At 40.3% G+C, this 27,130-nt stretch overlaps 1 protein-coding gene across 1 annotated transcript in view; it reads right to left on the bottom strand.

Moving 5' to 3' along the window:
• BICD1 (bicaudal D homolog 1 (Drosophila)) overlaps positions 1 to 25,613 on the bottom strand; it is a 145,126-nt gene extending 119,513 nt beyond the window's left edge. The window contains exon 1 of the mRNA XM_014937227.1: positions 25,584 to 25,613. Coding sequence (XP_014792713.1) covers positions 25,584 to 25,613 — 30 coding nt within the window. The remainder of the gene's footprint in view (positions 1 to 25,583) is intronic.
• Between the last annotated feature and the right edge of the window lie 1,517 nt (positions 25,614 to 27,130).

Genomic DNA, 27,130 nt, shown 5'->3' with positions numbered 1-27,130 from the left:
ATACCCTTCTGAGTGGGCAGCCCTGCCATTGAGATGGGGATCTGAATCACACCTGTGTGCCTGCTCCCTAGATTTATTTCTCATCAACACTAGAATCCATCCCGGTCAGTCACTTATCCGTCACCGAGGCTGATTTTCCTTCCTCCCTCTGCCCTCCCCCTACCTTTTCTACCAGTAACATACTCCTTTAAATATGGGCTGAGTTGTTGGCATCACACAGCAACATATTCAGAAGTGCATGCTTGTCAGATAACCTCAGCTGGTTGCTCTTGAGAATCCAGCTTAACAACATCACTGAAATGCTACATCATTTCATAAGATGACAGTATCTTTCGTAGCTAATTGAGTTTTATTTGCTATCTGTAGTAGTAACTCAGTCCAGCTCAATTGAAAGAAAAAGCAAAAGTCATGTAAACATAAATTAAAATCAACTAGTTTTGCTTCAGCAACAAATTTAGGAAATTATCAATCCTCAGCAAAATACACACTCAAGTTTCTACTCAGTCTATCCTACTGTGCCATGATAGCCAAAGCCAAGCACTATTTGGGGTCCCAAATAGCTGTCCTCATGCAGTCCTCTTCCACAAACCACCCAAGAGTAGATAAGCAAGATGGAAATGAGTGTGAAACAGACTGACACCTACATCAGAGCGTCCCTCTTATCAGGCACATCAGGCCAGGCTGGTTCCAGCCCTGACAGCACAAACACCTCGAATCGGGAACTGGGGCTGGCAGAAGGTGGTGGGTCCCCACGGCACCCCCCCAGCATAACACAGCTATGCACTGCTTGGATCCAAAATGCGTGATTCCAGTCTGTCACCATCCTCCTATCTTTAACTTTTTTAACTTCTATATTTATCCAGTAAAAATAAACGTGGAGCATTGTTTTTCCTGAAATAGAATTGGTTTTTAAGCAAAGTCTAGAACGGCTTGCCTCTTCAAATGCACAAAAGGCTCCTTTAACCTCTATACTTTGCTCTCAATAATTGAGAGAACAGCTTAGGAGTTCTTCTTTGGCTTCTCTGAGTGATAACAACAAACCAAATAAAAATATTTTCATAAGGTAGATTAATATAGCCGAACAAAAAGTATTTTGAAGCATTGTATTTGACAGAAACAATTCCAAACATTATCTTTAAAAAGAAAATAACGTAAATATGTGTATTATGTCTTTACCGAGCAGATCTAGAATAAATCCCTAGAATAAAAGCCACACCAATATAGCTGATGAATATTTTATAATTCTAATGTAATCCAAGCTTGTTTATCTCAGTGAAACTTCCTGTTTTCTGTATACATGCTGAAATGGCAATTTCATTTCTTCTCTAATAAGATAGAGAATAGTTTCAAGCTCCTGGGTTTGGTACAATCATTCATTTAGCTCTCATACAGACCAAACTACAACAGATTCAAAGTGAGCAATGTGAAAAACGTAATAGCTCCATGAATCAAGAAGAGTATTAAAAGTGCAGAGAAGAGGATAAAGGACAGGCACTGCCTGGAGAGCACCGTCCCAGGATTCTTTCTTTCTACTACACCTCTCAGTTATCTAATACCTACCTACGATGAGAGCTTTCTTCCAAGTTGATTTATTCCACTGCAGTTTCACTGGTGTTAGAGTCAGCTAAATTACAGAACTTGAGGCTGAGAGATAGAATTGCATGAGAAATATTTGCATTGCTTTTACTAGTACCCATTCTGCAGGACGAGAGAATGCCTTTGGTCAGCCGGCAGGATGTCTCACCCAACTTGCGTGCATTTCTGGCATGTGTCTACATTTACCCTTCTCCCTCCTTCATTAAAAATGCAACAAAATATACAAGTGAAAGCAAATTCTCGCTAATTCCTTCAGGAGAAAATTAATACTTTCTCTTGAGAAACCAGCTAATGAATCACAGTTCCTTAATATTTCCAAGGAGGCATGTACAGATTACTTTGCATCTTTTATCCAGAGTCTAAAGCAATTAACAGGAGAGTTACAGTTGCTGCCTATCCAGGTATTCCACTCATTTAGAAGTAATGTGCTCTCCAAGAGCATCCTATTATATTTCAAATATTCCTGTATGCTTCACCACTCCAATTCACAGAATCCAGAAGATTCAAATGTTTTATTCAGTTTCAAATGTTTTATTCAGTTTCAAATGTTTTATTCAGTTATTATTAACAAATATTCATGTAGTATGGATGCTATGGCTGTGGAGAGGAATAAAAATCTATACTAAGATTATTTTTACTGCATTTTTTGAATCCTGACCTAAGGTTAGTGTCAGTCAGGTCCAGCAAAGGCAGTGGGTTGGCCCTCAAGACTGACCACAACCTAAACCTGTGGCGTGACATTCTGGAGATAACGTATGAACAACTGAGATCTTACTTTTTGCTAGTAAACAGGATTGAAGGGATTTGGTGGGGGGAGAGCAGGGGGGTGGCAGAAGCAAGGGACGCTAATCTTCTATTAACTCAAATGCATTATGCATTTCTATGGAATTAAAGTCTTCTCTACTTGAAGTGATTCACATCTATCTTAACAGTCAGTTTAGGAAGCAAGAGAAATTAACAGAAAGTTAATCTTTCAAGTAAGATGCTAGTAACATAAGATTATTAAAAACATATGAAGACATTTTCTTTGTGGAAATACGGCGCATGAAATATACTCAGGATGGCTCCTGTTGATCACAAGGAACAAAGATTCCTTTCCATCACAGTTCCTTCATGATGACTGAATTCAATTACAACCATAAACAACAGCAGCAACCACTTTGGAAGAGAGAACTGGAATTCACTCGACTAGGAGAACACAATAAAAAAAAACACTTAACAAAAGCATAGTAGCAATATACAAACACAAACTTCTGCTGCTTTTCATCAGTTTCCCTAATGGAAAGCTTTCAGAACAACTTCTAACCTATTGATCTTAGGCAAAAAATGGAACAAACTACCAAGAACATTGAACAAGTGATATTTATGCTTATCGCTAATACTGGCCTCCATCAGAACCTTTTTTCTGTAGTTACAAAGTAATAAAATACCCCAGAAGGAAAAAAAAAAAAAAAAAAAATACCCCAGAAGGAAAAAAAAAAAAAAATACCCCAGAAGGAAAAAAAAAAAAAAATACCCCAGAAGGAAAAAAAAAAAAAAATACCCCAGAAGGAAAAAAAAAAAAAAATACCCCAGAAGGAAAAAAAAAAAAAAATACCCCAGAAGGAAAAAAAAAAAAAAATACCCCAGAAGGAAAAAAAAAAAAAAATACCCCAGAAGGAAAAAAAAAAAAAAATACCCCAGAAGGAAAAAAAAAAAAAAATACCCCAGAAGGAAAAAAAAAAAAAAATACCCCAGAAGGAAAAAAAAAAAAAAAAAAGATTTAAAAAATGAGAAGTTGCCTTTAGAGTCTTGCCCAGAGCAAAACATCCATCCAGCCAAACCAAGGAGATCATGGAATTTCTGCATCTTTCTGCTGAGCATATAATCATCCTGTTAACTTTAAACTGCTTTAGCATGAAAGTGTATTTCTAACTTTGCTTAAGTATTCATAAAATACTTAAGTGTCACTGTTTCAAGGCTGAGAGACATGATGAAGCTCATACTGAGCCACTTTAAGAGGTACAACTACTGAGATAACACGCTCAAGAGATCTGCTGTGGTTCTTGAATCATCAGATATTTTGTGGCTGTCCAAAGCCGTCAAGGCTTCTTGCTTTGCAAAGAAACAGGAACACACTCTCAGGATACTCCAAGGCTGCCTTCGTTCCAACCCACATGCTAGGTGCACAAATCCCAGACCTCCCACTCCTACCATTCAGCTTGCCAAAATTGAGAAAAGTCAGTCACAAGTCTGTTTTACTGACCTAATTCCAAGAATGAGTGAAGTCTATTTTAAGTGCTGAGTGTAACTAAAACAGGCTTCATAACCTGCATCTGGATGGAGTCATGTCCTACAAGGCTGTCCAGATGCAGAACTGTACAGGTGATGGTCCTTTCCCCAAGGGAAACCAAAGCACACAATGAAGACACCCTGCAGTCTTCGTCCAGGGGACAAATTTGATATGGCTGGTGGAACAGACAATCAATAGGGGATTCACTTCTATAATTACAGTGCCGATGGACTAATCTCACACATATTGTCTTGAATAAACTTCTGTCTTAAGTAGGTTGCAGCCCAATCTGTCTTGAAGTTGAAAGATTGTACTTGAATACTTAAGACTGGAGAAATGTAGATGAGAAAATAAAACAATTCTAGGACTTTCTTGCACAAAAATCCTTTCCAAGTTGCTCTTTTATTGCAGTTACTTCAGAGATGAGGAGCTGGGTATTTCATTCTCCCCTCTTCTGCTACATGCTTCAGGGGCTCATGGCAATAGAGTATACCTGAAGTTACTCCTAGCCTGTTCTGTTCTAAAGTTGATCCTTTCCATTGCTCTATTAATGGGTTTCCAGTCTTTTCGTTGAAGATTGAGCCCTTTCTCTTACGGTTGTCCTCTTATGTTTATCTCTCTTAATTTATCTCACAGAAGTTCATGAACTTACACTAGCTGCAGCTCTGATGACTTGTTTTATCTCTCACTCAAAAGATGAACTTTAAATTACCTTCTCATCCTTACAATCTTTTTCAGAATTGATATTTCCAGTGTAAACCTTAATTGTATCATTCTTTTTAAGTAAAGGCTTTAGCATAATTTGTATGATTTGCCATATTGTAAACAGAGCTGATAAGATCAGATTTGTTAGGAGAAACGGTCACAGCACATACATCATATCGGATGGATGACTCCCAGCATGACTGGAGTTTTCAGTAAACACAGCAAATGACATACTAATAAAGCAGATGATAGACTTGGCTCTTGGAGGGCTTTTTTTTTTTTTCTAAGTCACTTCTTCCCTCTTCCAAATTCTTAGTGTACTGGCAATCCTTCCCTCAGCAGCGTATAAAAATCAGACTAAGGAAAGTCAAAATGCCTTGCCAAGGACTGTTCAATGACATGGGCAGGCTTCCACCTGGATCTTCATTGATCCCTCAGCTAACAAAGTTAATTTTTTACCAACACTATCATGGAAAACCATCTTGAAGCCCAGCCTAAAATTCAGCCATTTCATTATTTAGTGTTTTATTTCTTGAGCAATAGTCCTCTGTATCATTTTCTATACCCAAAATACCAGACATCCTCACATTCATAACAAATGCAACCCCGCAATATCCCTAAAGACAAAATGCCAATCTAATTTTAGTTCCTGAGGCTCTGCAGTGATGACTTTTGACAAGGTAATCCAGGCATGATATGTTTTCAAGACATTAGGTCTGAGCTGGCAGCCCTGGGTAATGTTAGCTCTGCTGCTCCGAGCATCCCTGGATAGGACACGTGCATCCCTTGGGTCCTTCTAGTTATATGCTACTCAGGGCTTTCCTCGCCTTTACCCTTCCCAGAGCTGCCAATATTTCTTGTTTGCACTGTTTGCAAGTCTGCATTTAGCTTGTGCCTAGGATTGAACCCTGCCCTGGGAGCTTACCGACCCTCCTGTCACAAGGACACCTCAAGTGCATCTGCTGTTTCAGCTATTGCTCCCCACAGTAGTCTCAGCCCTGACACTTCATCCTTCCCTTTGTCCAAGTGTCTGTCACAGAACTCAGGCAAAAATAATTTTGATTAAAAAAGGTTGGGGAGATGAAAAAATCAACTCTTTGTGCTCGCTCAAGCCTGGGATCTTGATGAAAATCTGTTTGCTTCTCTTTAGATTAAAAGATTCACTTTTTCCCTTCAAGGCCATGGTAACGAAAATGTTTCCTCTTAGCCACCTGGAAAGCACCACTAAAATCTGAAATACAGATGATGGTAGCTGAGCTATGGAACTTGCCTTTTCAGCTTAAAAATGTTTTTAACCGGTCACAGATCATTCAGTTTAGAGGATATTGATACACACAGCAACACCTGTATACATATACACACATATACACCAAAAAATTAAACTTCAGTCATATAGAATTAGGTTTAAACTGCCACAGAAGTCACTAAAAACACTGATTTCACCTAGATCTGGAGCACAATATACAACCAGCACTTGCACACACCCTGATTAAGAGATTGTAGATGCCAGCAGGAGCCCCCATTTGACTTCAGAGGTTCTTGACTCAGGCCTCAGTGTTGTCCTCACTTGCAAATTTCCTCACTTGCTGACCTCAGCCAGCAGGTGAGCGTGAAACGGAGAGTTCTGGACATCAGATGACAGATTTAAAAAAAAAAAAATTAAAAGATGAATCTATTCGGAATACAGTGAAAATTGATCTCTCCAGTGGAATTTATTATGTTTAAAGAACCACCTGCAAAATACACATGCACCTACAGTTACAGTCTACTGTAATTTCCAGCTCCTCCTGAAAGAGTAATTTCCATCTGTTTTAGCAATGTCAATCTAAATCAAAGACTGGCTTGATTACGTGCTCATACTGAAAAGACATTGTCACACACATAAGAAAAATAATAAAAACTCAAGAGTCAAGTTTTTATTTTAAGCCTAAAATAACTGCCAAACCACTTGAGACAGTAAGGCAGGCTCTACCTCCTTTATGTCCTCTGAAGCTATCCTCAGAGGTACAGCCAATGAGGGGGTGGGAGCGTGGCATGTTACTCCTTGAAAGCTATTGGAATACTAGACAGGACTTCTGAGAGAGGAAGCCCCACAGAATTTTTCTTTATGTTTCCTTACTTGACCATCTCAAACTTACTTGGAGGCATAGAGGAACATCATTATTGGCTGTCCCAAAAGATAAATCCAAGCAAGTCTACCATACATCTTCATTTAGAAGGAATGACTTCCCATCGATTTTATTATTTGCCATCACAGCTTTAAATCAACGACCGTTTCTGCTTTGACAGGAATTAAGGGCATGCATTGAGCTTGCTAATAAACCAGTTAATTGCCAAGAATTAAAGCAACGAACTTGACTGCAGAGGAAAGAAGAGGAAAGCTTGAAAGATTAACATTTTAAAAGCTTGTAATTGCAGGAAGAACAGCTCCTCATAGATATTAGATTTGAAAAAGTAATGGAACCTCTTTATGAAACTGGAATTAGAAAAACAAGCCTCTTCCAGCCACATGGAAAAGCATAGTAATTATAACAGATGGCAGAGAAACAAGAAGTCACTTCTCAGCAATAGGACCTAAACAGGTTAAATTTCTCAGTCTAACTCACCCATGAATTGTGTGAACGCATCTTCCCATCTTTCCATAGGACTCAAATACCAGTTTAAGAAACCTGGATGTATCATAAACAGTTTCTGATAATGTGTCAAGGCATTGATTTCATCATGACTTGCTTCCTGCATATGCTTGTCAAAATCAATTATCAATGAAAGTTAAGATGAAAAAAGCCAAGAACGTGCAAATAAGGGAAGATTTTGCTTATGAGATTCACTCTCCATTTGTTTTAGTAGATGCATGACCAGCCCCTATTTCAAGGGATTTTTACATGGTTATACTGAACTAGTTAGACATAGTAAAAAAAAAAGCTGACCATTTTTTCTTAAATGACTTGCAGTACCATCTAGAAGAATGCAAACTGTCATAGTGCATGCTCCCAAGACCCTTTAGAATGGTAAGCCCATATCTCCAGCAGCCCTGAATTTGTTTTTCCTCACCTTGTAGCATGTTACTTCTTTTGCTGATGAAAATTATTAGATCAATGATGTATTTCCTATGTAACTTCTATTCTTCACTATTTAAACAGGGGAAATGGTAGAAAGTCTGCTAGATGGTAGACTACTCAACTATAGATTCCCTGCCTCAGTCAACCTGTAGGTCCAGCCACCAAGGTACAACTTCCCCAAATTTATATTGAAGACCCCCCTACAGAACTATTCTTCAGAACCCTGCAGTGGCCACGGCAGACATTATATCCTCCCGTGGTATTCCCAAGAAGAGATGGAATCCCATGAACACGCGCACACCCCCCACAACACTTGTACAGGAGGAATCCACGTAAGCAGAATAACACAGGGAAGGACAAGGCAGGAACAGATACAGAGAACAGATTCTTGCAGCCAGAGCATCAGCCTGCTCTGCATCCCTGATTTGACAGGGCAGTGAATCCCTGAGAGGGGTGTTAAAGTACACCTCCTCCCTTCCATCCACCTACTCTTGCTTCCCCAGGTAACAGCCTTCTCTTGAAGAGCTTAAATTAAATACAAACAATATTTTCCCCCTGCTCTTCAAATAAAATTATCCATTCATCTTAGGACAGCCTAAAAAAAGATGTGGCTAGACAGAAATAAGAGTGTGCATAAATAACAGAAGGAGCGAATGAAGTGGTATGATTCCTTTGACACAGTGCATGCTACATTTAAGATCATCTATAGAAAGACAGATTGAAATCAAATTTAAATCTACAAAGATCAGTAACTTTACCCTCCAATCTCAATTTACGAATTCTGAACTTACATTAAATTTTTGAAACTTTATGCAAATTCCTTTTCCTATTGCAATAGAAACAAGGACAAAGGGGAGAAAAAGTTATTGGCGGCTCCCAGAAAACATTACTTTCAATTCTCTAAACAGATGTTTATCCAGCTGCTGAACACAGCACTATATCCTCTGCATCAATAAACTCCAATTTAATCCTTATTCAGTGTCTAACCACTGAAGCAGACCAAGACCAATGTAACTTCTTGGTTAAAGCATGCAGAGCGCTGTAATATCCACAGTCATCAGAGAACTGAAGAGTGGAAACAGAGTCCCACTAAAGCTGTCACTGAAACACAATATATTAGGTGTTATCATGAACGGAGTGTACTTCAAGAAAAAGAGTCTCATTTTATGTGCGCGTACATGTGGTAAACTCATGTCCTGGTGAATTAATATAGTGTTGAGGAAGGTGTTACAGGGCTCCTTCATCTGATCCATTCCACATAAAATTCATTTACAAAGCCATCTGAACCAAATTTGTTTGTTAGATATGCTGCATATGGACATTTCAGTTGTGGCAATGAACAGTTTCGCTGCACTTAAGATAGCACAAGTGAAAAAATATTCCAGCTATTAAAGTTGCATGCTTGGAAATATATGTATAAAGCTTGACTCTACTAAAAGGAATCATTTCTTCTTTGTATTCCATACATTTACTTTTCCCCAGTACTCTAGTTCAGAGAGCAACAGAAAAGAAATCAAGCGTTTATTTTCTACCTTCTACCCGCAGTTACAGTAAATGAAATGAAAGTTAGAGAATGTTAAAAATTGCCTTCAATTAAATACTAGCTCACAGATGCTGATGCAATTTGTATCTTCAAATTAATCATATCGTGGTGTACTGAATGCAGCTGGGATACAGTAGGTTTTCTTCACAGCAGCCCATATGGGGTGCTGGGTTTTAGATCTGTGGTTAAACCAGCTTTGATAACTCACCACTGGTTTAGCAATTGCTGAGTTGTGCTTGCAGAGTGCCAAGGCCTCCTCTGCTTCCCACTCTGTCCTCCCAGCAAGTGGGGTGGGCAAGAAAGAAGCTGGGAGGGGACACACCTGGAGCAGATGACCCCAGCTGGCCCAACGGATGAATACCCCAAGACCACATAACATCAGGCTGTGATAAAACTGGAAGACATTCTGCCCAAGGTAGCCACTGCTCGTCATCGGTCTGCTGGTGGCAGGTGGTAAGTGATTGCCTTTGCATCACCTGCTGGTTTTCCTCTTCTTGATCAGAGTCCAGTAAATGAGCATTTCTTTCTGATTTGTTTTTTGTTATGGTTTCTGTGATAAGGTACAAAAGGCCATGGAAGTGACTTTTATATTGCAAACTAGGTTGCATCACGGAAGAAACTCAAAGGGCAGTCAAACACAAGCATCTCTTACCAACTCCTTCCAAAATAAAGCCATGCCCTAGGAAGGAAGGGAACATCCATTTTAGGAAACAAAATCTGTAATTTAAATTAGAGGAGGCAACAGCTCCTTAGCAGACAGGCTGAGTAGGGCTGCTGCAGTTCAGCAGTCACAGCACAAGCTCTGTTAAGCACGTATCATACTAAGTGCAATGAAAAATTGCCTTCAGACAAGTCTATCAAATAATTTTGTGAATCACAACACCTTGAGACAAACTGAGCTCCCAACTATTTCTTGGATGGATCAAGCTGAAGCTTACTAAATGAATGAAACTGAAAATTCAGTTTCCTTCACAGCTCTGCCACTGACCTGATTGAGACATAATTTGAAATCCACCTGAGTTCAGTCAGACCAATTAGCAGAACAAGTGTGCACTGCCACAGCCACACTGCTGGGCTCCACCTCCAGCTTTGCACCACCTCCTTACGCAGGTGTGCAACTGTTAAGGGAGGTTTTTGGTCTCTGCTTGATTACCTCTAGCTGTAAGTTTCCCAGAGCATTGTGTAATTCCCACTGATTTAATCTTGACAACCAGACATATCGATAAAGCAACACACTGCTCTCCAAAACCACAACATTAGTTTCTTCCACTACTGAGAAGCAATTCAAATTAAAAAAAAAAAAAGAACAATTGTTTTCAACAGAGAATTTTTACCAATTTTAATGAATTTAAGAATAACCCCAAACACAATCAACTAAAGATCACCAAAAGTTCTCATCTAATAAGTTATGAGCTAACATCATGTTTTTGCTCATAACAACATACGATTATGTCACATCCTGATTTTGAGAAGCTAATGCTTTTAGCTACACAAATGCAACCAGAAGAGTTCAGGTATCTTTTCTGTGTTTGCTCATCCTCTACCTTCATTTCACATTGTTTATTCAGTTCCTGTCTTAAAGAGATTACTATGTATTTTATACAGTGCTATAATCTCGCACAGAACCTCCAGGCTCCACTGAAAAATAAACACATCAGTAATAATAAAATGACAGTTACATCAGATTCAGAATGTCTTCATTTGAGCTGGTTTTAATCCTCTTCTGCACAGGATTTAAACCTTTCATCTATCAATATACACACATGCATGTATATAGGTATGTACATATGTATGTATACATACATATATGTAGTCCATACACGGTTTACACATATATATTATCTATAATTTTACCAATATTGTATATTATTACTTCTAAAAATTACATATATACATATACTTCATATATCATTTATAGTATATAATGATGACTGGTCACCTGCTTCCTTCTGACTGTTAAATCCCTGTCTCTGTAAAGAAGTAATCCCTTTTCAAAACGAAAGATACTGAGGGCAGCAGAAGTAGGAAGTGATGGAAGTGTCCAAAAGAAGAGGAGGGAAACAACACCGCCAATCCCACTTCCCAGCAGCTCCAGCATCTCAGGACTCAGGCAGCAGGAGCAGAGGCCTGAAGCACAGAGCACTGGGAAGTCCACATGGATACCACCACTGGACCTGGGAGCCTTGGCTCATACGCTTCCTGAGGGAGAAGGATGGGAGTGGCTGGGAAGCCTATAGAGCACATTCCAGGGGAACAGCAGAAAAAAGTCCAAAAAGGATTACTCCAGAAGGGAAATTGTGCCTTGATAACTTTCCTGCCAGCCTTATTACCTCCCCTACCAATTTGCTGCTTCATAAACCAGAGTGGGGGCACTAAAATGATGCATTTGTGGGCTTCATGGTGTTGCATGAGCTTATAACTCAGTAGACTTTATGACTTCAAGTAATTTGTATCGATTTATTTACTTCATTAGCGAAGGGAAGATGCAATTCCGCATTGATGGAGAATTGAATTGAAGGAGGAATAGCTGATTAGACATTTTAAAATCACATTTTGAAGTGATGTTGTCTAATGACGTACCCAAAATTAAATACCAAGAGTATAGTTATACAATCTACATCTATAGTTAGAAACTTAAATAACTGATCTTATTTGTAGATAAACAAGTTATGCAGCTGCTTTTACAAACCGTCTCCTTACCTCCCTACTTGATAAAGCTTTACAAGACGTGCTAAAGTAATTATGAAAACTTTTTAACTGCATAAACAACTTTGCAAATTTTTACTCCTGAGCTTTGAAGGAGCTGTGTTAGTGGAGACCAACAGTTTCCTAGAAACACAGAATATTCAATAAGGGAAGTCCCTTCCTACCAGCCACTGCATACAACGCAGTAAACATTGTGCCTTCAAAATTCAAATCATTTTGTCATTTTCCTTTGATGTAGCCTCTCCATCAGCATACTGGTATAACCATCATTAAACCAATAATCTGGCAAGCAGAAAGCAACATCATCTTTAAAATGAGAAATTAATTGTTCCAGATTAAGAGATGTTAACATTTAATGTACAAAAATTAATAAGAGAAATGGAAAAAAGAACAAAGTCTATGAGTAATAATACTCCCCACCTTTCTGTTGGGCATCTCAAAGCAGTATAAAAAGATAAATAAGCATTGTTTTCCCAATTTACCTCTGGGGAAAGTTGACAGCAAATTGCTCAAGGCCACAAACTAAGCCAGAGACATAACCAAGGAGCAAAGCCGAGGCTCTTTCATCCCACTCCAGTACCCAGCTATTGCACCACACCTTATCATGCAAGTCATTACAGAAACAACAATGAAGAAATCCCTTCTCCTGTTGACCTCCCCAACATCATCCTTCCCCTTGGTGATGGGACCACTTCCAACCTACCTTCCCCTTTTGGATAACTCAGCCACCTGGCAAGGCCTACAAGGACCGCCTTGAGCATCCCGGCCAGCACCAAGCCCAGGACAGACTCCAGTGCTAAGACATCCCAATGGCCACAGGACTGGCTGCAGCCTCCCTGAAGATAACTGGGTGACCACACTGAGAGGGAGGAGGCACAGGGGAGGATCTCCTCAGAGACTGAAGTTCTCAGTAGGGCTGAGTCAGCTCTATTGCTACCTCGTAAAGATCCAGGAATGGACGTAACCAAGCCTGATGTCAGCACTTGGAGAAAATAATCTGTCGTATCAACCTAATGGAGCCTGAATCTTTAATGTGATATTGATTCCACTAATGTTGCTCTATGCTGTCATCTGGAAGCAAAATACCTCTTTGTTATACAGTAAACTACACTCAGGGTCATGGAGTACAATAGTCAATATCATTAGGAAGGGGGGTTTTGTTTTTTCAAGCAACAAAAGGTGTTTAAAATTCTGCATTCAAGGGCAGCCACTAACATTATTAGCACTAAGAGGAAAACAGGTCATGCCTAATTCCAGTCATTGTGTAGACACCTCAATGTAGCAGGCACGGCCTAAGCAAGCAGGCAAAGCTGGGAGAACTGCAGGAGCAACAGAACAAAGTGCTGCAGCACTAAATCAACATTTCAGAGCCCATTTCAAAGGCTCATGTGGTTTTATTCTTCCCCCCATCACTTCTCACTATGCGAGTCAAATACAATTATTTTTTTTTCCTAAAAAAAAATGCAAATGGCTAACTATGCCCATTGTATATATGTGTCAAGGTTGCCCACTTTAAATCATATGCTGAACATTCACCATGTTCCCACTGATTTCAGGAGAGGTGGATTATTTCTGTTACCAAACTGCAGACACAAAATGAGAACTGAACGGCGTGATTGAGGAAATTCTGGTGGCAAAAGGTTTTCCTACTAGATTCCTTCAATGAACCCCAAATATCTTCTTCCTCTTTTCTTCTTCCCCATTCCCTGTAGGACAGGAACAAACTCTTGTCCCATTTCTTCCCTCCCTCAATCACAGCCAGCTCTTATCTCCCACCTCACACTTCCTTGTATCATCATGATTAATAGAATCATGTTTCCAATAAGGAAAAGAGATGTTACAAACACCATTTTTGGGGACGCAACCATACCAAGATGTATTAATTGTTTTTTGGGCAGGTTTTGAAAGTTGCAACATTCATGGTTATTCATCATCTTTGCCTTTTATACCATAACTGCAAGTACATGAGCTCATTAAGCAAAAAACATGGTGAATAATTTCATAAACCTCAGTACGATGTATGAGGCTATTCCCCTCTTCCTCCCCCATGTTTCTGACACACTACTCCTTCTCATTGACTTCCTCTGCAAACCTCAGCAGGTTTGGAAAGCTAACACAATGAAAAAAGCCACAGTAATGCACCTTTGTCCATCTACCTTTTTTTCTAAATCCAGAGCTGGCCCCTGAGCATGATCCCACTTAAAGAGGAAGTCGCTGCCCCACTTTTAAGTGCTGAGAAAATCTTCATCTTGCAGACAGCTGCAAAGACTCCTGTCAGTGAATAAATTATGAAACGCCTCTCAAAAAATGTTATAACTATAGTTAGAATATACGAGATGAGTCATAATCCTGAAAAATGACACACCCATCTGTCAGATTCAGAAAGCCGGGAACTTTATATAGAAACCATACAACTTTCCTTCAGACAAAAACCTCCTGCCAAACCTGTATCTTTTCTAAAATAGTAACCTGCCTTATTCTATGGCTCAGAATGCTCTATTTGTGGACAATGCCCCACTACAAATAAGGATTACTTTGTTTTGTTTGCGCTTTATCCAGCTGCAAACAGATAAAAGCCTGGAGATGAAAAAAAAAAAAAAAGATTTGTCAGTATAGAGACCTTTGCCAGATCACCAAAATGAAGGATGTAGTGGGTTACATACATTGCCTCTTTGAGTGAAGTCAACTGTGCAAATGTAGTTCTACTAAAAATTATACATACATAAAAAACTACACCATTCATAAACTGTCCTACTTTCTTCAGAAATAATCATGCAGAAAAATAATTTTTAAGATTAATAGTCAAGTGCAGTCAAGCTTTAGCACATATTCATGTAGAGGACATGGATTTTGAGATTTAACAGGGAAGTTTTTGGGGTGATTTTGTTTGCTGGAGGTTTTTTTTTTTAAATGGCAAATGCTCTCAAGCGAAGAAAGCCTTGTAGACATCAGAACTTCACTGATTCCAGGAGTTTTTGCTGTAACTTTCCCCTTTAGAAAACAGATACAAAAGATTTCTATTTTGCTGCTTAAAAGCTATCCAAATAGCTACATTATCACTGAACTGAAGATTCTATACGGGAGATTCACATTAAAGAGTTTATGCTCCAAGCATAAGATCTCCAATCCTATGTATGACAACCACTTTTTTTTTGTTATGTTTAGGAAAAAAAAAAACACAAGCTATTTTATCGAGTCATTTATACCAATTTACTCATTACTTCATGTGCAATTATTTTTCTCAGAAAAAAAAAAAAAACACAACAAAACCAACAACACCCCCCACACCTAAAGCATGCAATAGTTTTCCAAAGTACCATCTCTGCTTCCGAACACTTAAAACCTGAGGTAATCTGAAAATGCTTTAGTACTTTGGTTTGGGTTGGTTTTTTTCATGCCTGTATAGAAGACAGTACCAAAAGATCCTCAGATGCACTATACCTCTTCATTTTAGTTATGTCAGTTAGATTTGTCCCTATTTTGTTTCACAACTCAGGCGTTTCAAAGAGTCTATTCCTTTTTTCACTGATGTGAACACAGGAAAAGAATTGAAATCTTTTCTACAAAAGTCTGTCTGGGTCATCAGAGAGCCAGAACACCTACAGGGAAATGAATTTACTCATCATAAAAGAAGAACCTTTATTCAAGAAGATTCTCTAAACAATTTCTATCCTTCACAATTTATGAAGTTGAGTCACAGTGCTTCTATGGGAAAGGAAGTTTAAATGTAATTTAAAAAACAAAACAAAAAAACACAAAAAACAAACACAAAAAGAATCCATCTAATGCAGTATCAGTCTTCACTCCTGCTCTTTAATTCCTCAGAGCTTTAATTGTTTCCAACCTTCCTGGCACGTTTCAAACTTACGTTACATATAAAAATAAACAAGTCCCTTCCACCCTCTCCAGGAAGAGCAATGATGCTACAAGTAGCCAGTCAAGCAGGCAGGTCCCAGCAAGGATTTCAGTACTAACACCCAGGCACTACAAGGATACTTCCTCCAGCTGCTTTGGCTCCCAACAGGCAGGGTTCTGCTCCTCACAACAGCATCCCCTCAAGTTATTACATCATGGTAATAGTTTAAGCTATGAACTTCACCTAACTGTGGTCACGTGCAATGCATGGATTTCCATCTAGCACGTGAAGGAGCTTAGCAGGAATCAGGTACCTCCTGCCACACCACCCTTCAATATTTTTTCCCCTTTTAGATGCAACCGCAAGATTAAAAATAAATAAATAAAATCATGGCAAATTGAAGGGGAAACAGAAAAAGCAAAACCTGAAAACATTTCTAGTAGTTTTGTAGGAGAGCTGAAGAGGAACAAAAGAGCTTGCATAGGCAGAAATGTAAGCAGCGTAATTCAATCAGGATGTACTTTGCGGCACAAATAACGGATTTCAGGGCACCTTGCAGCATTAAAGGAACCGATCGATTTATGGAGAGGGAAGGGTCTCCCTCACATTCCAGCTCAACAATGTAAATAGCTTCACAGCCCTTTGCCATGGGTAGAGTTGATAAAAAGAAATTGAATTAGCCATGCCAGCTCAATTAAATATATACAAAACTAGACTAAGAGAATTAGTGAAAAACCGCTACAAAGCTGATTACATGTTAAGGATTAGCTACTGGGAATATTAATGTTATGAATTACTATAATGATTATTTTAAACCTGGAAAATTAATATTTTTTTCTGTAGGCCTCATCATAAGATATCCCCTTTAAGTAAAAATTGTCAAACTTCTAACAAATTCTTTAAAACAAAGAGTTATGCTCTTTAAAGAAATACGTATTATTTGAATTGTTTTCCTTTGAAAGGAAAGATATTATGGTGATTAGGTATGCTCAAAAATAGGCTTATCCATTTTACACATACATACCCTGTACAGGCCAGTTTCCAGTACTCAAAATCACTAGGGACCACAAATACCAATTCTTATGTGCTCTAGGAAGATAGCAGGAAAAATTGATACAGGTCAGAAAAGAAAGACAAAGATCCACCAACGGAAACAGACTTAACATACGTTTGAGGGAAGGCAATATGCTTTTCAAGGCTGTACTGCAAAACACTTTGCTATTAAAAACCCCACCAATTCATAGATCAACATTCCTAATTAGCTGCTGGCAACATCTGCATTATTTAAAGCTGCTTCTCACACTGCTCAGTGTGTGTTAACTGAGCACAGGGTTTCTTTAACCATTATAACAATTCAGCAGATTGCGCAACTTTTCTTCTGGCTAACCAGCGAACCTCCATTATCTGAGCCTTCATCATCCCCTACTCATCCTCAGAGGAGCTTCTCTTTCTCAGTCACCACCCCTCAGGCCAAGAGGGCGATGCACAGATTACGCTCCCCATCCCATCTGCAGCTGATACGAATGCTGGGGAGCCAAGAGCTGACCCCAGGCAGTGGGGAATGTTATTTTATAAGAAGCAAATGGCCTGTCTCTTCCTGTATTTCCTGGTACCAGCCTTATTCTTCTGCTCTGCCCTGAAAACACCCAAAATAGAAATCATTTAAAGAGTCTAGCTCTTAAACAGTTGCCAGGTCACATTCTCAATGGAAGAACATGAAAGGCTTCTTCAGAAGCCTTCGTGAGGTTTCTGAGCCCTCTGGCAATACAGACACAACAAAGTATCTGCATCCTAAGCTATAAATGACTTCTTATAATTCCTATTGTAAAACTGCTGAAAAAACTCTTCATTAGTTATAATTTGGTTAGCAACATTTTAACTTAAAGATATTATTTGCTAATGCAAGCTAATCTGTTAGCTAACAGGATTACATAGATTTATGAAACTCTACCTGTAATTTTATACCAGTTTCCAAAAAGCAAATCAATTTTGATTGAACAAATCCGACTTTTTTGCCTTCCATGAGCATGCCAAGTTGCACAGCTTGACAGTCTAAGCCAAGCAAAGGCCACTTCCATGAACAGCCTTCCCCAGTCGTCCTCACCACCCATTTCCACTTTCACACTCCCCTCAGTCATCCTAGTTGGATGTATCCTAGTGCTGACAGATCAAGGATCCAAAAAAGCCAACCCATTACACCGTTTGCATTACTGCAAACAAACCCCAAACAAAACAGCATTTAATTAACTTTTCACTTATCTGTGATCCTGTCTACCCTTTGGTGGGTTCACTTTAGGTCAACATGTTATCTAGAGTGCTACCTGCTTTACCTACAACGAAGCAGAGCTCTCACGTGCTTCTTTCAAGGCAACAGCTATAAAAGCAGGCTTAGAAATATAAGGGACAATGAGAGGATTTATTTGCAAGTACTATTAAAAAAATATCAAAACAAAATCTATAGAACATGAGCGTAATTCACAGGTATTTATCCATCCATACACGTGTTTTCTACTTTCAGTGAGATATGAAAGACTGTACAACCCAGGGAAAAGCCCACCTAGGCTCTCCACCTCCAGCAATAGCAGAACCCTAGGGCAGCGGCTTGTGAAGAAGCAAAGCATGTACAAAGGCATCCTCAGAATACATGCTAGCTTGCACACCTGGGACTTCCTGAGCTAGAAATACCATCTCCCTATTTAACAGCCTTCAATAAATATTTCTGAAACCTGTTCTGTCATTTTGTGAAACAGTGCGGCAAAGCGCCATGTGACAAGCTCCACAACTTAACTACATTGAGCAGAAAAGGATTTCTTTCAGGTGCTTTGAACCTGTAGCCTACCAGCTATGCTTGCTGCTGCTAGCTCTTCTGCTGGAGGACATAGTGAATGGCCATTCCCTAGGCATCACCTCCCCGACAGTCACAAACCCAGAGACCTCCACGGTAGCACTTTTCCAGACTGAAGAATTGTATTGTAGTTCATCATTCCCCTTTCAGAAATCATTCTGTGCCTTTATTCACCCTTGTCCATATCTACTCCAGTTAGGCTGTATCATTTTAGAAGTGGCAGACCATAGGAAAAGGAGTCCAAAACTGCACACAGTGTTCAAGGCATGGGTACACCACTGCCTTACATAGGACCACTGTGAAGAATTCTGCTGCTTATTCTTCCCTTCACTAATAACTCTTACCATTTGATGTTTTGTTGTTGTTTTTTGTTGGTGGTGGAGGTTTTTTGGGGGTGGGTGGGGATGGTTGTCTACTACTGAGTGGCTGTTTTCACAAGAATGTCTTTTATGATGTCTTAAGACATCACTTCTGAAAGGAAAATGGCAGCTCAAATCAATACATTGATCTTCATTTGCCCTCCTATTGCCAAGTTGCTCAAACTCCTAAAGCCTGACTGCAATTTTTTGGTCAGGTCACAGATTGACTACCCTGAATACCTAAGTATCATCAGCAACTTGATCGCTTCAGTAGTCACTGTCTTTTCCAAGCTATTTATCAATATATTGAGCAATACTGGGTTCAGCAGAGACCTCTGCAATAGTTTACTGGTACTTTATCTTCACTTTGAGATTCGCCCATTTTACTCATAGCTGCACTTTATAATTTTTCATGTATTATTAATTTATATGAAAACTTACAAGTTTGGTCCATTAAAGCCTTGAAATTTTATTTATCTTTTAAAATGAAGAGGGGGGGGTTGTCAAACATCTATAGAAACTCCAAGTATATCACATCACATGGGTGTCATCTTTGTTCACATTCATTGCATGCCTCAAAGAACTCCAATAGATAAGTGAGGCATAACTTTGTGCTGCAAAAGCCGTATTTGCTATTCTGCTATGCATCATATTTATCTAAAGGTTAATTCTATTCTTGAAAGTAACCTCAATTAATCTCCCAGATACAGAAAATGGGCTTTTTGGTCATCTGGGAAACCCTTGGCTCTCCCCTGCCCTTTACCGTGCTTTCAGTCTTCTTGTGCAGAATCATATTAAAGTGAGTAATTACTTATCACAATTAGCTTTTCAGTTCTTTGATGAATACCAAATCATCATGATGACTTGTTATTATTATCTATGTTACTTATTCTTCCAGCCACCTCTTCTACAGACACTGAGACAAAGCCTTTGGTGCCCCTCTCCCTTATAGAGGAGGGTTGTGGCATTTAAGTCTCCAACATTTTCCTCTGAGAAGGCAAAAGTTAATAAAATCAAATTATTTTTTATATGACTATCTCCTCTGAATGCTTTTTTAAAGAGATAAAACAATCCCTGTCCCGTGCAGTGGTCTGCTGGCCCTTGGGGAAATGCAGGAAAATAAGTGACAGTATTCCTACTCTCAATGTATTTGCAAAGAAAATTTTATTTATTTACACTTTTTTACAAGTTTACAATCTCACCTGCCAGGGTTCAGTTACTTCTGACATTCCTCATGTGGATCGACCTCTCATTTTTCATAAGTCTTTTGGGTCAGTATTGTTTTGTTGGGGTTTTTTGTTTGTTTACTGTGGGTGGTTTTGGATTTGTTTTGGAGGTTTTGGTTGCTTGTGGGTTTTTTCTGTTTGTCTTTTTTGTTTGTTTGTTTCAAAACCCTCTTTTTCCTTGCTATATTAACCGCAGTGTTTTCACTTTTCCTTTATTTTATCTCCTGGCAGGCAATACTCTTTTCCTTGGAGCTTCCCATGCAATGTCTTTAAATCACAACAAATGTTTGGCCCTTAACTACTCCTTTCAGTGTTTGTTTAAAAGAAACCAAAACCCAAACAAACCCACACAGCAAACACAAACATCCTCCTTTTCTGCTCTCAGTAGTGTTGTCCTTAGCTTCTGTGAGGGAATCCTCTGGCTTTTGTTGCCCTGCAGAGATGCTGAATTTACATACCCTGTAGTTACTACTCCAGAGCATCTTTTCTATCGTGACATTTTGAAACATGCTCAGGGACCAGATGCTGCCTGTTCTCTCATAAATCCCCTCACCAGTTGCCCCATGAAGCTGCCACTGACAGTGTCTAAAGTTTAGCTTCAGTATTCCATACCAATATGACCGGTACCCAATCCAGACAGACATTAAAGGTACATGGGATGAGGTACAACACAGCTGTTGTACTTTATCCCTCTATAGTCTCTCCCTTCTTCCTCCATAGCACTGGTGGTATAACCACACTGATGGCAGTAATACAGTCCTACTGCTGTATTTTTCTTTTCTATACCTAAACTTACTGGGATTTTACTCTACTTATGGCAGGCTGCTGATCCGACTTGACTTTAAGCTTTAGCATACAGCACAGTTTCTCTGTCAGCTCTGTCTTCGTACTTTGATACTCCATTATCCCAGCATTTACCATCCTCCTACCACATTTGAGATGCATATTATGTCAATCTCTTTTAAAGGCAAGCATTTAGTTCCACATTTTACTTCTTAGGTTTCTGGTATTAGTGCAGAAATACGTATACCATGTTTTGGTTTTGTTTCCCTCTGTGCATGTTTAAGTAGCACTCCATTTGGTTCCACTCTTCTATTTCCTGCCTAATTACTGCTAATGGACAAAAGAGGCCTTACAGAGAGCACTGCAGAGGGAGTTACTGCCTAAGTTTGTTTGTTTTTCCTACAGAACCTCTGGGTTCACTGTGCCAAAGATACAGGCAACAAACCTTGACCACTGGGTCCTATCCTTCCCTACCTAAGAACCTGTCCAAATACATCTTGAGCCCACCATCACCCTAAAACCCAACAAGGAAGTCACCAGGTAATCTTTCCTTGAATAACAGAACCCGTTTTTAATATATTCCTCATAATTTAATATTCCCTCCTACTTCAAAAGGCCTGGGAAGACATTTTTGGTGCAATAGGACATGTTACAAGGAGCACACGTAATTACACTCAGTTTCTTCACCAGCATGTCATTGCCCTCCTGCTATTAGACTGGGAGATGGGACTGCCATCCTTAGTCCCTGACATGCTCCTCGGTGAGCTTCTTTGCTTCGTTTCCCCTTCCCTCAGCAACATCAGCATTGCTCAGCTAAAAGTGAACCTGCCCTGTGACAGCAGTGTCACTGAGGCCCTCCATTTTCCTGCTTTCCTTCAGTTCAGCCACCCTCAACTCAGAAGAGAATTGAGTGTTCTCAGAGGCAAAGATGAACCATGTTTGGGAATCTCAGAGTAGGAAATTGAGAACCTTTGTGGCCTCCAGCCTACATTTTATTTAGAGGGGATCACTGCTAGTTTAGTCTGCAAATAAGTGATCCTTTTAACTACATTTATCATGTTTCATTCATAACCCTGGGGAGTGAGAACTTACTGCCTTCTGACCATGCAACATACTTGGATTCAACAGGCTTTCAAGGTGTATTATGCCTCAGATGCAGAATTACCTGAACCTCACATGCTGGCAAGAAGAATATAGAAGACAGATGAACTGACATCATCTCCACAGGCTACCTAGGTTTACTCAATAAAACAACCCTGCTCAAGGCAGGCATCACATTTCCCACAGCTTGAAGACTACAATGTAGATACATAGCTCCTCTGGCTTAGGACCATGGAAAGCTTCATTGCCACCATGTCTGTTCCCCTAAGCAATATTCATCGACTCAGATCTGAGCAAGATTCTCACCCCTTAATACAAAGCTGCTTGTTTTTTCCCCCTCTTACTACTCATCACCCTTTCCTGCACCAAGACATGGGATTTGGTAACATTTTTTTACCCAGATGAGTATAGTCAGGAAAGATTTATAACTGTTTCAAAGCTGGAAAGTGCAAACATGAGATTAAATATCCCTACTTTTGCCAGGCAGCTGATACTCTTTAATCCCTAACAACACCTTGCACTGAATCTTTCACAAAAATTATAGTGGCATTCCATCACTGTGAACCACATAAAACCACCCTAAAAGTATACAGCAACATATAATCCACAAGCAATTCAGAATAGCAATGTGCAGAAGAAAACCTGAGCTGCTATGAGAGAAGCCACAGCTCCTCCACTACCATCAGCACTTCAGGGAATAAACATGTGAACTGGACTTCATCTCACCACCACTGCGCTTCTTTCTCTGCGACTCCTGCACTGCTATGGAGTGCTGTCATTAAGGAAGGACTTTGGCTCTACAGACATTTTTTTTGGATGTGGAGGGTAAGTCCATATATAAAGACTCAAAAGTTAATGTAAAGGAAGCTTTGTAAACAGTTCTTACTGACATTACCAAAGAACTAAATTATTCATATTACTGAGTGCAGAAAGAGGTGCTGACACAAGAAGTTGCTTGGATGAGCAGCTTTCCAGACTCCGTTAGCTACACCAAACTTCTGCTTTTTGAAATATGCAAGAGGGTCTTACTCTTTAATAGATGTTACATGAAGCGATTCCTGATCTACTTTACATCTAAATTGTTTAAAACTAGTTTTATTTTTTTAATTCCTCCAAGACTGTTGCCTGCCTATCTGATAAAAACAGCAGTTTGCCAGTAGTTAGGAAGTTCTTTCCTTCATCTCTGATATTCAATACTATCCCTCCAGATATCAGCAGATATAAGCATGCTGAGGGAGAAGTTTCCTTATTGATTTATCCCAGACCTCTGATCCAATAAGCCATTTATCACTGCCATACGGACAGTCACAAATACATTTAACATAATGTGTTAAACAAAGGCTATAAAAGGATTGAACCACATTTTCCAAGGAGCTTCTATTCAACCTGTTAAAACATAAGAGTACAGTCTGCACCTGTGAAACAACCATACTACAGTTGCACCTATACTTTGCCACACATGAAGTTGCAGGCACAGTACCAGACACTTTTTTTCATTTTTAAATCAAATGGACCAAAGTGCTTGGTAAGGTGCTTCCAATGTTGCACTAAATCCATTTTTTTCTGTAGGTTTGGTTTTTTTTTTTGCAGATTACTGTGTTACAGCTTGGAAAACCTAGTAATGGGCTTATTGGCATTTTTTAGTTTAATAAGTTACATTTATTTGTGCCAGAGATATGAACCACTGGAATCCAAAGATCTCTCCTTGTTATCTCTACAAAAACCAGAAGATGGACTACAACTTGCTCTCTTGCTCAAGCAAGAATGTTTTCTGCTGGATCCTAAAATTTCATTTTTAAATTTTTAGAGACCTTTTTTTCCTAGACATTTTTAAGATACTTTTTAAAGTCTCTATTCAAACTAAACCTGGGGTTCCCCACTTAACTAAGCGCCTAAGCATAATGTAGGTTATCTGCTTCATTGACAGACATCATAAAAAGTGTAACAGAAGCCAAAATAAACTCTGCTGAAAACTTCTTAAGTATATTGTCACAATTTTCTTATGACATGAATGCACCTTAATAAATTTACATTATTTTTTTTTAAGAAAATTTATGTGGGTGTTCAGCCAATGCTGTCAACAAATTAAATGCCACATAAAGGCACTCTACAATACAGTATATGGCACAGCTCCTTGTTTTGCCAGACCAGTAAGAAATATTTGCCAGATGCTACAAATATCTTGATTGTTTGCAGATAGAAGACCCCCCAGTACTCCTACTGCAGCATGACTGGATGCTAAGAGATGACATTAAAATTAAACAAGACAACTGTTCAGAGTCAGTAGCTGCTTAAAATTAATGCTTTGGTTTCAGACTTGAGTAAAGGCTTGGGTCTTGGGAAGCTTGTTTTCTTTTCACCACTTTCTCATTTGCCCTAATAAGAGCTATCACATTTCCTTCCTAACCTCACTTATCATAGCCTTATTAATGTTACTGTAACTGCAATGGCCTTCTTGAAAACCTGCTGAAAGTCATAAGACCTCTTCTGCAGCTTCCAAATCCACTAACGCTGCTGTGGTTAGGATATAGGGAGTGCCTATCTAGCTAATCCCAGAAGTATAAGTATTACTTTTTGTGGGATTTTATTTTTTTTTTAAGACTGCTTATGAATTTTAGTTTCATAATAGCAATTTCTTTGAAATGCTTCCTGAGAGTTATACAAATTTTATAAAGCTTCATCCACTTATTACAATTTTTAAATAAACTGAATGCATGCACAAATGAACCATATCACCTGCTTCTGCAATTTAACATACCTCCACCAAACAGGTATTTGGGCACACAGTTGCATTGAATGAAAAAAATCACAGAATATTAATGATTGGAAGGGACCTTTGAGATCAAGTCCAACCAAAAAAACCCAAAACCCAAACAAACACAAAAACAAAGTCCAGGTAGACAACATCCACAGCCTTCCCTGCATTGAGAAGGTGGGCCACATGGTCACAGAAAGAGATCAAGTTGGTTAAGCAGGCCAGGTGTCTTGTACGGTTGCCTATGCTCAAAAAACCCAAAGCCTTGCCAGTAACACCAGTCTCAGAGCCATGAGTTGACATGTTGCCTCTTCTTATGAATTTCCTTATTCATGGTTGCCACTGAAGGGATAGAGGAGAACACAACTTGCATTCCTGATCCCTTAAGCAGCCATCCCAAAGCTCTAAAATCTCTATTAATTGATTTTGGCCTCCTTCTACCCACTTCATCACTACCCAGCTGAAATACTAGAAGGGGGTAATAATCAGAGGGGTTTACTAGGGCTGGAAGTTTGTCCAACATGCCTGACCTGTGCCCCAGGGAGGCAGCAGGCTTCCCTGGGAAGTGGGTCAGGGTGGCATATTGGTCCCTCTGCCCGCCCCGGTAGAGAGTCACCCACAACAATGACCCATTTGCTTTTCCTTGTAGAGCTTGTAGCAATGCTGGGTCTACGGTGACTTGTTCTTTCTGACTTCTCTAGCCTGGGTATTCTTTCCTCCTCTCCAACAGCCAGTTCCTCCTACCTGTTCTGCAAGGGTAACTGGGAAGGGACTCACCTGCTTCCCCGAGCAGGGACCTGTTTCCATTCCCCTTCTTCTCTGAGATCTCCTCCTACTGCATGGTGACATGAGGGGAGGGGGTCCTCCGATTTATGTGTGGCCTCAACCTGTTCCCTTACTCTCAGGGAACAGGCCTATCAGCCACTCTCTCTTGCACTCCCTGATGCTCCTCAACTGTTTCCATTCCCCTTCTTCTCTGAGATCTCCTCCTACTGCATGGTGACATGAGGGGAGGGGGTCCTCCGATTTATGTGTGGCCTCAACCTGTTCCCTTACTCTCAGGGAACAGGCCTATCAGCCACTCTCTCTTGCACTCCCTGATGCTCCTCAACTTCTCCACTTCATCCTTCAGCTGGGCCACCAGGATGAGCAGGTCATTCACCTGTTCACATCTGACACAGGTGTGGTCTCCACTACCCTCCACTGCAAGTGCTAGGCTCCGGCACTCTCTGCAGCCAGAGGCCTGGACGCCCGTGTGTTTGCCTGGGGCCTCTGCCTGGGTGCCCCCAGCTTTTCTAACAACAGCCTTCCACCAGGGAGCAACCATGGCTGGATCTCTGCAAGCAACTGACACCTTGCTACTCGAGTTGGGATGAGCCCGCTAGTCCTCTGGCCACTTGGAGGGCTTGACCTTACCTCATACCCCAGTCACTCTCTGCAGCCAGAGGCCTGGACGCCCGTGTGTTTGCCTGGGGCCTCTGCCTGGGTGCCCCCAGCTTTTCTAACAACAGCCTTCCACCAGGGAGCAACCATGGCTGGATCTCTGCAAGCAACTGACACCTTGCTACTCGAGTTGGGATGAGCCCGCTAGTCCTCTGGCCACTTGGAGGGCTTGACCTTACCTCATACCCCAGTAGAGGCTCAGCGCCCTGCCGTACAGACTGCAGCCTCCTGAGGCACCCTCTGGGTCACACACACAAGCACTGGGTGCCCACTCTGTGCACAGGGACTACTCCTCCCAAGGCCTCTTATAACCCAGTGGCTTGATCAACCTGGAGGGGTGGTGGCCCTACCCAGGCTCCCTCAGCCGCACCACCCATCAGCTGTCAGCCCCAGGACAAGCAGAGGACTTGTCCCAACTTCAAAAAGCCCCCCAAAAGAGCTTCTCATCGGCCCTTTTTTTCTGCAGATCCCTTCCCCAGAGCAGTCTTACCCACCCTGAAGCTGGTCTCTGTGGCAATGACCGTTTGGCACATTAATGGGTCGTTTAAAATTACTGATGATGAAAATCATCATAGAATCATAGAATGGTCAGAGCTGGAAGAGACCTTAGAGATAGAGTTCCAGCCCCCCTGCCATGGGCAGGGACACCTCCCACCAGACCAGGTTGCTCAAAGCCCCATCCAGCCTGGCCTTGAACACCTCCAGGGATGGGGCATCCACAGCTTCTCTGGGCAACCTGTTCCAGTGCTTCACCACCCTCATAGTAAAAAATTTCTTCCTGAGATCTAATCTAAATCTCCCCTCTTCCAATTTAAAACCATTACCCCTTGTCCTGTCAATTCACTTCCTGACAGAGTCCCTCTCTGACTCCCCTGTAGGCT

The sequence above is a fragment of the Calidris pugnax genome, unplaced genomic scaffold (genome assembly GCF_001431845.1).
Source record: "Calidris pugnax isolate Ruff unplaced genomic scaffold, ASM143184v1 scaffold1, whole genome shotgun sequence".
NCBI classification, from domain to species: domain Eukaryota; kingdom Metazoa; phylum Chordata; class Aves; order Charadriiformes; family Scolopacidae; genus Calidris; species Calidris pugnax.
Note: the sequence above shows the minus strand (reverse complement) of the source record. Positions and strands in the feature narration are given on the sequence as shown.